This window comes from Nipponia nippon, unplaced genomic scaffold, assembly GCF_047370975.1.
Source record: "Nipponia nippon isolate SJK-2023a ecotype South Korea unplaced genomic scaffold, ASM4737097v1 scaffold_15, whole genome shotgun sequence".
In the NCBI taxonomy this organism is placed as follows: domain Eukaryota; kingdom Metazoa; phylum Chordata; class Aves; order Pelecaniformes; family Threskiornithidae; genus Nipponia; species Nipponia nippon.
The window spans coordinates 5,162,742-5,177,213 of NW_028262331.1; the positions used below are offsets into that span (position 1 = coordinate 5,162,742).

Below are 14,472 nucleotides of genomic sequence, written 5' to 3' on the forward strand. Positions count from 1 at the left end.
GACACGGGCAGCTGCAAGGGCAGGCAGAGATGGGCAGGCAAAAGCAGAGCTGATTGCATTTCTTATTTTGCAGGTGCTCTATAAAACGGCCTGGAGCGAGAGCGTGGGAAGGGACTGTGCCGCCTACTGCGCTAAGAAGTGAGTGTGAGGATAGGCTGGGTCAGCACCCCGGCGTGCAGGAGCATTGGCCACCTGGGTTCAGTGGAGGGAGCATGGTGGTTTGCAGCAGATTTTTTGGGCACCGCTTGGTGCACCTCTGTCCCGCAAACGAGGGTGGTTAACTGGGTTTTAAACCCTTAATCCAATAAGGATGGGGGAGAGGAAAGGTGCATGGAGCAGGGCAACTGCCTGTCTTCAGTCGGCTGTTTTCCAAATCCCTTCCCATGAGTGGTTCTTGCCTGGCAAGGAAGCCTGCTAAAGCCAAACGTAAGCCCGGAGGTCAGGATCAGGCCCATGCTGTGACTCAGGTGCCCTGAGCAGCTCCCAGGTGCTGCTGCCTGCAGCTGGAGGAAAGCATGGTGCTAATTATCACAGCTAGTACTCAGAAACGAAGCAGCTCCTGCTCGGCCGCCAAAGTGCTTTGGACCTTGCTGTGAGTTAACATGGCTGTGCCCTTTCCCCAGGTACGCCGACCACGTCCACAAGTTTCATGAGAACGGGGATGCAGGCGAGATGTGGCAGTGATGGATGGACGCGACCCTGCTGGCACCGGCTCCCCTTTCATCCTGCGGCAGGATCTGGCCCTTCATGCCCTGCCAGCCGCTTCGCTATAGCTTTGCTTTCTGCTTCATAGGATGGAGGCAATGATCCCCCCCGCTCCCATCTTCGGAAATCAAAAGCCTCAGCTAATGGAGAGTTGTTTTGCAGGACATGGCGTTTCCAGCCCTCTCTCCCTGGAGGAGGCCCGTGACCTCCTGATGTCCCAGAGAGCTCAGTCTTTACCAAAACACATGGAAAATGCAAGATAAGAGGTACTCCTCTCAGATGCAATATCTCTTTCCATCCTGTTTAAAATCCAGCGCAACACTGGGTGGACTAAATTTTCCACCAGAAATGCTGGGAAAAAACAACCTCCTGAACTTGCATTTTCAAGTGTCATATCTGAGAATTCCTGTTTTGCTCTGGTTTATTGAATTGTCAGAAGGCGAGCAGGCCTGCTGGGCTCTGGCGGAGCAAGCGCAACAGCGGCAGATAAAAATCAGCCATCCCGGGGTTGCTCAGTGCATTGCCCTCTTGCTGCCTCCCAGGTCAAACAAAGCCGTTGCTCATCTGTGCTCCATCTGAAGGGCTTCTCAGGACCTTCTGCAGCACCTCTCACCATGCTGCTGAGCACCAGCAGATGCTCTTCTTATACCAGAGCCGTCAGCTTGAAAACAGCCCGGCTAGTTAGGACTTAATGGTCATGAAGGGAGGTGTTGCTGGTCAGGACTGATCTCGCTGGGATGCTCTGGACCCTCTCCTTGCTGAGATGTTTCTGCGAAGCTTTGGTTGCCCTTCTGGGTGCAACGACTTCACCTAACCCAAAGCAGTACCTGCCTCGCATGGGGCTTTACTTGCCTTGTAGTTGATCTGCTCAACATCTGACCCTTTTAGGAAACTAGCAGTCAAATCAAGTGATTGCTGGTGGCGGGTTTGCTGGGTGATGAACACCGGGCTGCTAATTTGGGTTGATCTGGGGAGAAGAAGGTGATAGGAGAGGCTCTGATTAAAAAGAGCAGGTCCCAGCACCCACTGTTTCTGCTTCAGCTCGCTGTGACCGCATGGTGCAGGAAGATATCAGCTTATTAGCTAACGGTAGTCCTCAATTAAAATTCCCCTCCAAAGACAGGAGAATAGTGTTGCTTCCAATTAATATTTCATTGCAGATTCAGATCTATTCACATTCATGCTGCTGGGAAGCTGAGGCCTGTAACGGAGCGTGCAGGCAGCGATAGGCTTCACATCTGCCACGGGCAGCCCAGGTTTATTTATAGGAGCTGTGGCCTGTGGCAAAATGTAAAATACTCATAAATCGAAGGGAGGGATAAATCTCAAGGGACCAACCTGCACCTGTCCCGCTTGGCGCGGGGTAAACCGAGCCCGTCCGGAAGGGAAGAAACCACGGGGCGAGATGCCAGTGAGGGGCTCGGGGGCGGGATGCTGCCCTATGGCGGGGACCTCTTCATAAACTAATCGACTTCAGATGTGGAGGAGATGAGTTTTTGCTGTCTGAAATCAGTAGCACGGAAACGTGATCCGGGGAAGGGTGGGATGCTTGTTGAGGCTTTGTTGGGAAGGTTAAATTTGCTTTTTTTAGAAGCTGTATATGGTGTCTTGGAATTGCAAAACTTCTGCAGCTATTCACACTTGTACTCTTCATAAATGACTTAAAATAGATGTTGAGTTCTGCGGGACAAGTGATAAACGTAGACTTGCATTGACTGCGTTGCTTTTGTGCTTTGCTTCCTTTTTTTTTTTTTTTTTGACTTTTGATATTAAACAACTGAGAAATGTCCTGCTCGAGTCCAAGGGCAGAGTGTGCAGCTAATTTTAGAAACCCATTACAGCAACTAAAGGCAGCGATGTCTCGCAGTGCCGGGAAGGGCAGGACCTCTGTCCCCGCGTGCTGGAGCTGGCGTCCCGGCTGCCGGCAAACACCGGTGTCCCGCGGGCCAGGCAAAAGGCTCCCAGCGAAGGAGGGACCACGGGAGCAGAGGGGCTTGAGCTCAGGCAGCCTCCAAACCCAGAGATATTCTGTATATCCCCAGGCGGCTGCTGGCACCCAGCTTGAATGGTGTAAATTTGTCTGGCTAATTTTGGGGGAGCTGGGCATGATTCCCTCCTTCCTCATCCTCCTTTTTTCTTGCTTTTCCAGCCCCAGGGGACCCCAGCAGCCCCAGCCCGGTGGGGCCAGGCTGCTTTGCAGGCTCTGACCTTGGTTTTTAGCCACGGCTTCCTTCTGCCAAGCCCAGCGAGTACAAGGGGGCCTGGGGAGGGCCGAGAGCCCCTGCCGCGAGGGGCCGAAGGGCAGAGGGCTGTGCTGGAGGTTTTGCAGCCCCCCGGGACTCCCAGGTTTTACTGGACCCCTGGCCCTGGAGCTGCTGGGTTTTAGCCCTCAGGCAGAGCCGTCACCTCCTTCCATGCAAAATGAAAATGGCAAATTCACCAATTTGTCCCAAAATCCTTCCTGGGGAGGGTGAGGGTTAGATGCAGGGTGTTATTTTCTCCTCTAATCACGCTGTTTTGCAGCTTCCAGCGATTCCTACTGCCACTGCATGGCACAAGGACCCACAGCTCCTGCCTTCCCCCAGCACCAGCTGCCGGGAAGAGGCTGCGCACACCCAAGGCATCGCAGCGAGCGCCGGCAGCGCGTGGGGTAACGCACCGCTTGCTCATCTCGGCACCAGAAATCTTACAGCAGCTAAGGGACGTCTGGGTGTCCCGGACAGCAAACAACGGCTGCTCCTGAGAGTCCAGCTTTGGCTGCCAAAAACCTCTGACCGGAGGCAGGGAAAGCCTGAACTGGGGAGGGCTCTTGGGTCACCGCCTGCCTGCGGCTGGCCGGCACCTCGGCCAAGTTTTTGGAGCTGCTTTCTAGAGACGTGCTGGAGGTGAAGGGATCGGGCAGAGCCGGGAGGTTGCAGGGCTCCGGGGGAAGCCTTGTCCCTCCGGGCAGAGCAGTGTGCACTGGAACAGCCGGTGAGATGCTCGTGGGTAGCACAAAACAAAAATCTGCAATTTTGGTCCCTGGGAAGATGCCCTGCACGTGGAGGGGTGTCCTCGGGTGGCTAGGCACCGGGAGATGTCTTCTCCAGCCCCTAACACCACCCAGCAACCCCGGCCAAGCTTGGCAAGGCTGGGGAAGGGCAGGACACAGCACAGCATCACTGGCAGTGCTGTGCCCAAACCCCCTTTCCCTCCAAAAAGCGAAGCAGTGGGTCAATTAAAGGAAGCAGAAGCCCCAATCTTGGGCAAGAGCTATAAAACAGCTCACCCTGTGCAGGGTTTGCCATAGGCAGGGTAAATGCTGTTATACCTGGTGGGGAGCGGGAGCAGGGCTGCCCTCGCTGTCCTGGTGTGTGGGGGGTTTGGGGTACACCCAGCTCATCACACACTGCCCAGCCCATCACTGGTTTCTCGGGTGTTACCGGCTGTGCTGGGTGACCTTTCGGGGACAGGCTCACTCAGAGCCCTGTTCAGTTCTGCTTACAGTTGGGTGAGGAGAGAAACGGGGCAGGCACCCTCTGCACCATGGAGCAGCCACGGCTCCGAAATGCCATTCCCCAAATGCAGAAGTCCCCGGAGGCAGCTGCGACCCACGGCAGCACGTGCGCAGGCTGGGGCTGACGCAGCTGCGAGAAGGGACGTGGCATCTGCCCACGGCACCAGCATGACCTCAGCACCGGCCGCGGCGAGCGCTGAATGAACCAGCATCTCTGCATGGACCTCAATGCTCCTCCGTACGTGGCATGAGGGCAGGTATTGCATTGCATCTCCCCGCTGCTGCCGGCCGAGCAGCTTCCCTGCAACTCCCTGGGTACTCCATAAATACCCCTGCACACCCCTATAGCCCCACACCCCTATAGATGCACACCCCTATGGACACACACCCCTGCACCCACCCTGAGCCCTGGCACCCCATGAGCCCCATTTTTGGCCAGGTTCAGAGGACAGCCCCAAAGCACCCTGCAGCGGGGACGGTGCTGCCCAGGGAGCCCCACAGCCCTGCTGTTGCTGGGTCCCTGCCTTTTTTAAGGATGGAAGTGGATTTTCTTCTAATTTGATTTGAAAGCCCCTTTTATTCCTGAGTGATTCAAAAGCAAAGGATTTCAGTGACCTCTTGCTCTCCCTCACTGTTTTAAATTTGATTATGGGAAACAATTTTAATTAGTATCGACATATTCAGGAAAATAATTACGGGAAAACCTGTGCTTTTTATATCCATTTAACCTGCAAATCTTCTGTCCCAGCTCAGAGACCCAGGCTGAATTTCAGGGGGTGGTGGAGGTTTGTATGGTAATAAAAGGCTCCTGGGGAAGCCCGGCTGGCTAATGAGATAACAGGCTGCTCACATCTGGGTCACAAGTTCAGTTTTTGCCATGGGCAGAGGAGACAGGAGAGAAATCACTGCCAGGATGAGGCCAATCTGTCTTGATTTTCAGCTGCAGCGCACGGCTGGGGAGAGCGGCAAGGGGCCCAATCCAGCTCTAGCCCCACACCATCCCCGCCGCGCAGGGGATGCCGAATGCCCTGGCAGCCCAGCCGGTGCATGTCCACACTCAGGAGGAGCCGGGCGATGCGGCGGCGTTTGCAGGGCAAGCTGCAGCAGCAATTATTGCAGTGCTATAAAAAAATAATATGATTTTTCTAAAGGTCTCTGGCCGGGCGCCTCATCCCTCCGGTCCAGTTCCTGCTGGAAACGGGTCTCCAGAGCCACTAATGCACAGGCAGCAAACGTGTTTGCTCCCACTCTGCAAATGGAAAAGTGAGATCGATCGGGTCTGAGCGGAGCTGAATGAAGCGGAGGCAGCGCCTGGCGTGCAGGATGCTAGCGAGACTCCCCCGCCGGCAGGAAAGGAGCTTCACAAACACAAACACACGCAGAGCCAGCGCCGGGAGAAACGTGCTGGGTACTGCAGGTTATTTTAAGTTCAGGATGTACCCAGTAAACGCGGCAGATAAACAGATCGCGGGGCTGGGAGCTCACACGGTCCATCGCGCCGGGTCAGCGCACGGACACAGCCCATATGGAGAAAAAGGGGATAAGGTATAAGGGGTTTGGACATCCAGAGGCAGGAGCCTGACCAGCCCAGCCACAGGGATCAATTGGTGTTTATTTTTGGAAGAGTGGCTCTAATTATCTGCTGTAAGCAGGCAGTGAAATGGTGGTGGATCTCCATTGCTTGATGCCTTTAAATCAAGGCTGAATGTCTGCCTTGAAGACATGCTCTGGTTCAGCCAGGAGTTACGGCCACACGGCAGGAATTATCAGCCAAGGGTGCGTGGCAAGCATCATGGCTTTACAGTCTATGAACCATCATCCCTCTCATTTCTTCCCTAATAGATGGAGCAGCCGGGGCTGCTGGTTTTAGATGGGTTGTTTTAAAAACGACAGCAGGGTTTGACTGCTGGGAACTCCCTTGGCGAGGGTGCATTTGCTGCGGTGCTCTTTCCACATGGCCATCCCCGGCTGGGACACCCGGTCCCGTGCGAGAGGTGGCAGCAGCTGGTGGAGGGACGTAGGGGCACATGGGAATCGCAGCGGGGTTATCTCGATGCCGAAATCACAGCAGTGGGGTGGCACCATGCCCTGCTGCAGCAGAGCTGGGCATCTCTGCCGCGAGCTCTAATAATACAGGAGCCCCGATAACCCTGTTAATAGGGGACCCCTGTTATTATGCCAGGTTTCGGGTGAGGAGAGTGAAAGCGAAGGCAGGGCCCTCCGCACGGCCATGCTGGAAGGTGCTGGCTGGTAATAACTGTTTTATTGCTTCCTGTTGTGTTAGACATCTGATGGTAAGCCAGGGCCGAAAGCTGGTGCAGCATATGGAGCATCCCCCCGTCCTCCCCCTCCGCCTTATTTACAGAGTCTCCCTGGAGATGGGCCTTGCAGGCTTTTCCAGCTCGGAGAGGAAGCGGAAAAATATTTACCTCGCTCCCCCCCACAAAAGTCTGTTCTCATTAAGGCAGGAAAATGTAAACGAGGCACAGAAGGTGGAAACTGTGCCGCTGTGGTGAGCACTGGGAGACCACCGGGGCCGGGGATGCCGAAGGGGCTGTGGGCAGGGACCCTCCCCAGGGAGCCCCTGCTCCCCGCGGGGACGTTAGCCTGTGCCGGCGGCTCAGCCACACCCAAGCCCTTCATTTCCCAGCCCTGCCTTCAGTGGCGGGACGCTGGGGGTGGCATGAGGATGCTTAGGTGTCCCGCTGCCCCCCGTTACGCCTGCACCCCACGGCGGCTTGAAAAGCACTTCCCTGCACAGCTGCATCCCTGGGGATGCCCCAGGATGGGGGCATTGGATGCGTTGGCTGCACGACAGTTTGCAAAGCCAGGGTGGGCACAGAAAGGCTGCACCTCCAAAATGCCCTGGTTATTCTTTTATTCCTTTTTTTTTTTTTTTTTTTAACATTGACCAGCACAGGACAGACACCCACAGGCTGCCAACCCTGATGATGTGAGGGTCTCCCCCGGCACCGGCATTGCAATGGAGAAAAAAAAAAAAAAAGGAAGGAAATTGGCTGTGTTTCCCTGAATGATGCCCCAGCCATTGATCACCAAGTCATGCTGGGAACGGCTCCCGACCAGCGCAGCCGGCAGCTCCTTGCTCCACAAGCGGTGTCCTGCCAGCCCGGCCCAGCCATTAGCGCCGGGTGGGAAAGCTCAGCCGTTAGCTGCGTGCGGCCTTTTCGTTGGAAAAACCCCAGCTCTGGCCCTGTGGTGTCTCAGGGCGGCCGGTTTCTTTTCCCCATCCCCAGTGGTGGTCCCCCCTGGAAGACATAGAGCTCAGGCCCGGCGGCTCTGCTGGGAACAGCCCTTGCCAAGGGTTAGCTGCCGGCTGGCAGTGAGCTGCCAGGCGAGTTGGAGCTTGTGTCGGCTTTTGGCACGGCCCAGTGACCTGAAGGAGCATGGGATCGTGCTGGAATTAAGTCAAGGGGAGGGAGGGATGCAGGGACACGTGCTGCCGATGAGGTCTCACCAGTGGCGAAAGGCACGTCTCCCTTTGGCTTCGGCAGGTAAGGTGTGCCTGGCCGTGGGGGCAGTTTCCAGCCCAGGGCAGCTGCCGGTGCCAGGCAGAGCCACGGGTGCCCGAGGGATGCACCCGCTCTTGCCAGGGTGCCTGGGTGGCTCAGGCACGACACGATCATGGCCCAACTGTGGGCACAGCGTGGGTCTCAGATGGGAGGCAGATCCCACCCAAGCTGGCAGAAATAACACCTTTTTACTTTCTTCTAACCCAGTTTGCTCCCTTCCTTTCATCTGTCCATGGCTGCAAGGCGATGGGCAGTGCCGCTGGCCAAGGGTGTCTGCGCTGAGCCACCCTCTGTGCCTTGTCCCCATTGATGGAGCTTTGCCCCTATTGCAGAGGGCTTTGTCCCCATTGCATGGAGCTTGGTCCCCATTGCATGGTGCTTTTCCCCTATTGCATTAGTGCTTCATCACCATTCCATTAGTGCTTCGTCCCCATTCCATTAGTGCTTTGTCCCCTGCACTGGTGCTTTGCCCCATTGCACAGACGCTGCCCCTGTGAGCTCAGCACTGTAACACAAAACAGGTGAAAAACCCCCGATGCCACCCGCAGCAGCAAAGCCCGGCTTTCCCACCCGCAGAGGAGCAGCGCCGGGGCTGAAGGCAGCACCGCAGCCCTGGCACGACCTCCTCTGACATCTCCTCTGGACCAGAATAACCATCCCCACCAGCAGCAGGGGGGACCAGCATGTGGCCTGCCAGGTATGCAGCCAAAAATAGCCGGGGAGGGAGCAGGGGTGGAGGGGAACCCACACACCCCACTGGGGCCTGGCCATGCTCCCCAGCTCCCCAGGGGAGGCAGGGCTGGGCTGGCAGCACCAGAGTCCCGGCAGGGGCTGAGCACCCTGCTATGACCCCGCCCGGGAGGGCAGGTCCTCCCCAGGCATCCTGCAAAACGCACGGTGGGGCATCAAGGGAGGCGATGCAAGGCATGATTTTATGAGGTGTGGAGCCGTCCCAGGGACAACGGGGTGGGGGTAAGGATGCACCCCTGCAGCAAACTGGCTGCAGCACAGGGCTCCTGGGTAGCCCCTCGGCACAGTGACCCCCCTGCCCCAAATCCTTGCCCTGAACACCCAGGATCTGGGGCCTTTTGGGTCCCCGTTGCTATGGCAACCCCTTCTCACAGTGCCGGTCCACGCTGAGCCTGTCTATCCGTGCTGCTGCCTTCCCTGAGGGGCGATGCTGCAAGGTGATGCTCGGGGAGGTGGTCCTGCAGGTCCCAGCCACAGTGGGATCTGTGGAGTCCCCCCGTGAGGGTCTCCTGGGGAAAAAAAGGGTTCTGTAGGGAATGGTATTTTTTTAACAGTCTCTTGGTGGTTTTAGAGACTTGGGGAAGATGTTTAGCACAGAGGAGGGCTCTGGGCTGGACCCACAGGAATGGTCCCGCTGATGTCCCCAAAAGGCTTCGCCCTTCCCCGGGTGCAGGGAGCCAGCGCTGCACCCCTCAGCAGCCAGGAAAGGGCTCTCTGCCTGAAAATAACTTGCTTTGCTCTGCAAACACCGTCCCCTCTGCAGCTCGTTTCCATCGAGCATCCCACCACTCAGGGAGGTGCACGGGGTGGGGATGGCAGTCGGTGCGGCAGCGGGCAAGGCGTCACCATTCCCCTGCAGAGGAAAAGCAGCAGCTCGGGCTGTGCCAGCCCCCCGGTGTCCCCGTTGATGGAGGGGACCCTAACATCATCTCCACGAGCAGATGTTGCTGGGGCTGCACAGCAATAGGTGCATCTGCATCTCCCAGGTGTATGGGGGCAGGATGGGATTTGTCCTGTCCCAGCATGGTGTGATCTCCCTCTGGGGTGACAGAGCGTACCCCGCAGTGGGGAGGGGGCTGCCCTCGCTCACCACCTTCCAGTGCCCTGGCCCAGAACTGGGATTTTGCAGGTTTTTTTCCCAGTTCCCCTCTGCACGCCACTCCCTGCAGGTTTGCAGGGTTCAGGAATTTCCCAGCTGCTGCTGTGAGCCGCGTGGCTTCACTTTGGGAACGTCTTTGGAGGCACTTTGCACACCAGCCTTGCTGCTCGCACACACCTCGCACCAGCTCCCCACGGGCTGGTAAAAAGACAGAAGAAGCTTTCAAAGCTAAGGGAGGGTTGGGATTTTGGAGCTGCTAACATTTTTAAGAGCTGCTCTGAGTCCAGGCAAAGATGGTTTTGCCTTTAATATTTAATGCTTTTTTTTTTTTGAAACACACTTGCAAGCGCGTGTTCAGAGCTGCTGCAGGGAGAGCTTTGCACTACGGAAACGCTGGGGCCAGCCTGACCCGGCAGCGTGGGACTGCTTCAAAGCCAAGGTTGCCAGAAGGGCATTCTCCAGCCTGTAAGAAAGGCAAAACCCTGGAAAACTGCAATGAAAGAGCTTCTTGGACCAGCACAGAGGGAAATGCTGGGGAGAGGATCCTGCACAGCAAAGATCAGCCCTTCGCCAGCAGAAGCAGCCCAGTTTCCCCTCCATCGCCAGGCACAAGGAGCTGTTGTTGCAGGAGCATCTGTAAGCAAGAAAGGCAAAAGCCCTTTCTGCATGCCTGAAATCTCCAGGGTTTTGGCTCCCGAGGGCTGGAGGCTGCGGGCGTGGAGCAGAGGGACTGTCAGGATAAATGGGAGCCTGGAGCAGCAACATCAAGGGAGCCCGTGGCTGTGTGATGCCTGGGGAGAGCAAGCGGGGAAGGATCCGACCTGGGACAGGCGCTGTGGGAGACCTGCGCCGTGGTCCCGTGGTCCTCGGGGTGAACAGCTCCGTCAGCCCGGCTGTGGGTCAGGACCGGCAAACTGGGGGTCCCAAGCCCATCCCCAAGCAGAGGCCACCAACTAGATGCAGCTGCAGGAGGTGACTGAAGTGTGATGTGGCAAGAAGGGCTTCACTTCTGGAAAAAACCCTGGCCGTGACAGCAGGGCCACAGAGGATGTGTGGGAAGGCTCTTTGAAGCCTTTTCCTCCCATGGCTGGTTCCTACACGGTGCTGTGCTCAGGCAAAACAAAGCCTCTGACACCATCTTTCAAGCACAGCCCCAGCAGAGCAGAACAGCACAAAGAAAAGGGATCTTTAAAAGACAACCTGCGAGTAGCTAATAGCCTCTGACCTTGCTCCAGCAGAAATGGGAGGCAGTTTGGAAGAGAAGGTGTAGCAGGTGCCTGTCCCCCCAGGAGGGACATGGACCCAGTTACCCTGGCGGGGCAGGCACGGCTGCGGGGAGCAGCAAAGGAGCAGAGCCCTTGGGCGAGAGGAGGCAGGAGCAATCACACTGGAATTGTTGGGTTTTTTTTTGCTAGAGGTTTAGCTCTGCAGCCCCAGGTGTGGACACACTCATGTCTCCCCGACGCAGAGACCAGCGTCTGGGTGCTCGTCCCCACGCAGGGCTCTGCATCTGCTTGCAAATGCTTGCACGCTTGGCGAGCTCTCCACCTGCCGCCCTGCCGGCGACATGAAGGGGAAGTTTTAGCACAGAAAAAGCATCGCTTTTCATTTGCATCAACAGGAGGAAGAAGAGCAGCAGCAGCACCAGGGCTGGGCTCCTGTGGCTTCCCCCACAGAGGCCCGACTCCCTCGCGAGTGACAGGTCCTCAGAGGAGATGCATTTCTGAATGCAACCATCTCTCTTCAAAAAATGCTCCCTGGAGACAGTAAGTGAGCACAAATACCATCCTGCTGGCGCTGGGCCAGGGCATTCGGAGGGGCCCGTTGAGCTCCATCCCAGCAGGATGCAGTGGAGGCATCAAGATCAGGCAGAATGAAACACTTTAGGATGGTAAATCTTGAAGCCATGGATTGTGTCCACTGACACCAGGCTGGACACCCTCTTTTTTCTCCTAATACCGCTCCCAGCACTGCCAGGGATGCAGAAGGGTTGAGCCCCGAATGCCCTCTCCACATGACAGTTTTGGGAGATTGCACTCCTTCCCCACTCATCAGCCCTAAATATGACTCCCTTCCCAGCTGGATCCGACACTGAGAGGCTGCTGGATGTGATCCTGAACAGATGTTTGAAGTGCAGAAGAGCCGGAACACGGTGGGGGACAGACTGTGCACACCCAAGAAGGATGCGGGATGAATTGTTGATGCTGCAAGCTGGCCAACTGCTCTCCTTGCACAGCTCCTCCGCTCGGCCGATGCTCTGTCTCCACCTAAACTCCATCCGTCATCCCTGGGGAAGATGACGACGGGATTTCATCCTGTTTGTATATCCTCCCCCGGGGGATTTCAGCTGGTCGGGCTTTGTGCTGGTCCACGGTTGGGCTTGTCCATCTTTGAGGGCCATCTTGGGAGAGCATCACTCAGCCAGGGCTGCACAGGTGCCCTGGGCAGTGGGAGAAGGAAAAGCTCAGGTTGCAGAGGAAATTTTAATCACGGTCTTTGTGGCAAAAGGAAAGGGCTTTTCTCCCTCTCACAGGTAAGTCCTGAGTTGGGGGTCGAGGAGGAGAAGGGAATTTGCACATCAAGGTCTTCACAGCAGTGCCATCCCTGGGGAAAGGCTCCTCCAGCCCCACAGCCGGGCTGTTACTGGCTGTTTGCCTTCTCTAACACGCCGAAGGACATTTTAAAGCAATTTCTCCTGCACAAATAAATATAAAACCAAGCTGCTATTTCTCCTGGTTTCTTCTCTTTTCCCCATTCATCCCTGTGACATCTTTCTCCAGTAACTCCTTCCCTTATGTCTCATTAGAGACTGTTCCTGGACAATTTGCAGCTGTGACAACCCTGGAGAAGCCCGAGGCCCATCTGCCTGGCTGACAGCTCACATACGCACCCGGCTTTTTGCCATGCCTGCACCATGACATGGCTTTGAAAGCAGGTTCTTGGCTGGGCCGCCCCATGCCACAGCCGTGAAGGTCTCCTGCCTCCCTTGCCAGGGTTTTCCTGGGGTGCTGAACAAAACGCTTCACCTCCCGCCCCTGCTTTCCTCCCTCTAACACACTCCTCTCTCCCCACCGTGGTTTTGTGGCTTTGCAAACACACAGCGTTGGGGTTTTGCAAGAAAATCTGCAAGAGCATTACGGTCCCCACTCTCCAGATAACCCCCCGCCTGGCCTGGCACGCGGGTGAGGATGGAGGCAGTGAAATTAAAAATAACCGGCTTTGCCGGGAGGCACGGGTGGCGGAGGGCGCGCTGCCGGAGCTGGCACGGCTCGGCCGCCGGATGCCTCCGGGCACAGGATTTCAAGGGCACGTCACGCTCCAGCCGGGCGGCTGCCAGCAGCCCTCCCCAGCGCTGGCTGCGCCGCTCTCTTGACTCCTTCCAGCGACTTTTTAAGGCAGCTAATAGCTCCGAGGGAGTCCCGGCGTAATGAGAATTGGCAGAGCAAGCAGATATTAGGTTTATTCACCAGTTTTAAATCATTTAGCATAGCAGAAAGGCCGTGTTTCTACAAGCAATATGTTCTGCTTTGCTCGCATCGTGGTTCCTATTAAAAGGGTTTAGTGATGAATGGGGACGGTGGTGTCCGCCTGGGGAGCGGTGCCGTGTCTGTGGCGATGGGAAAGGGATGAGCGGGGCCAGAAACCAGGGCCAAGGATTCGAGCCGAAGCCCGTTCCTGTCCACGGGAGCTCCCACTGGCTGTGGAGTGGGACTCGTGAAGAATTTACAGCCCATTGAATGCGGCCTGTGGCTTTGGTTTAAAAATAAACCCTTAAAAAGATAATTTGGGGAGCTGGACCAGGGATGCTCTTTGTGCAGCGGAACATGGTTCCTCAGGGATTGCTGAGAAAAGTTGTGGGAGAAGTTAAACTTTCACCCTGGCAATTATTGCAAATCTCTCTGGTCAAGGCGCAGACCTAAAATTACTCCTCAAATCCTTTTGAAGGTTGGGATTTTTCACTTGATTTTTCAAGTGACTGACCAGCAGCATTGCAAACTGTGTGTTTCCAGGCTTGGAGCCCTGGTTTTCTTTTTAATTGCAGCCCCACAAGGTTGCCTGGTGTTTCATCGCAAGCAAGGCCAGGCTTTCCAGCCTTGCTTTACACACCCTGAAACAAGCAGCAACACACAGAGGCAAGGCAGAAGAGAGCCTGTTGTGTACAGTTTGCAGTCACAAAGCGTTTATCCTGGTTGGTGGAAGAAATCCCAGCCCTTCCCTGGGCTCCTGGTGTGTTTTGGTCTCAAGTGACGTTTAGTAAAATCTGGGAGTTCAGTAAAAGCTGGGATGTTGGGCTTTCTGCTGCTTGTGTGGTCATTGAAATCTAGGAGGGGCAAAGAGCAGGGTCTGAAGTGAGTGGTTCCCAGTGGCATGCTGGCTTTGCAGGGCTGTTCATACAGGTGGGTATCTGCAGGGTTTGCAGGCGACAGGGCCACGAGCTGGAGAAGCACAGGGCGCCGTGGGTCACAGCACGCCCTGCCAGGCTCTCTGCACCCACCACACTGCCTCTGCCCCAGCACCCCGCAGCCGGATCCTCTGCTCGGCCGGCGATGCCAGCGTGAAACCCAGGGCTGTCCTTGCCATCACTGCCCTTCCCATGGAGGATGGTCCGGATGGTCCCACGGTGCGGGCAGGGCAGGGCAGGGCATCGTCTGCATCCATCAGGGCCACCGGACCCATGGTGCGCAGCTCCCAGCCCTGCTGGCAATCGATAGCGAGTGCAATGAAACCCTTAATGAAATTCCAGCCTAAGAGACTATTGATTGTGTATTTTCTTTAAAAATGTATATGAATGGGAGAGAGGCTTTTTGGAGGAGAGGCTGGGGAAGCTGGGGGAGTGGAAACACACCATCAGCCGCTGCGGGAGACGGGCGAATGTGGTCTGTCCGGGGTAA

General features: G+C 56.4%; 1 protein-coding gene across 1 annotated transcript in view; it reads left to right on the forward strand.

Moving 5' to 3' along the window:
- CUX1 (cut like homeobox 1) overlaps window positions 1-2,420 on the forward strand; it is a 280,862-nt gene extending 278,442 nt beyond the window's left edge. The window contains exons 22-23 of the mRNA XM_087751495.1: window positions 74-138; window positions 624-2,420. Of these exons, the coding sequence (XP_087607621.1) occupies window positions 74-138; window positions 624-684 (126 nt within the window). The 3' untranslated portion in view covers window positions 685-2,420. The remainder of the gene's footprint in view (window positions 1-73; window positions 139-623) is intronic.
- The last annotated feature ends 12,052 nt before the right edge of the window (window positions 2,421-14,472 follow it).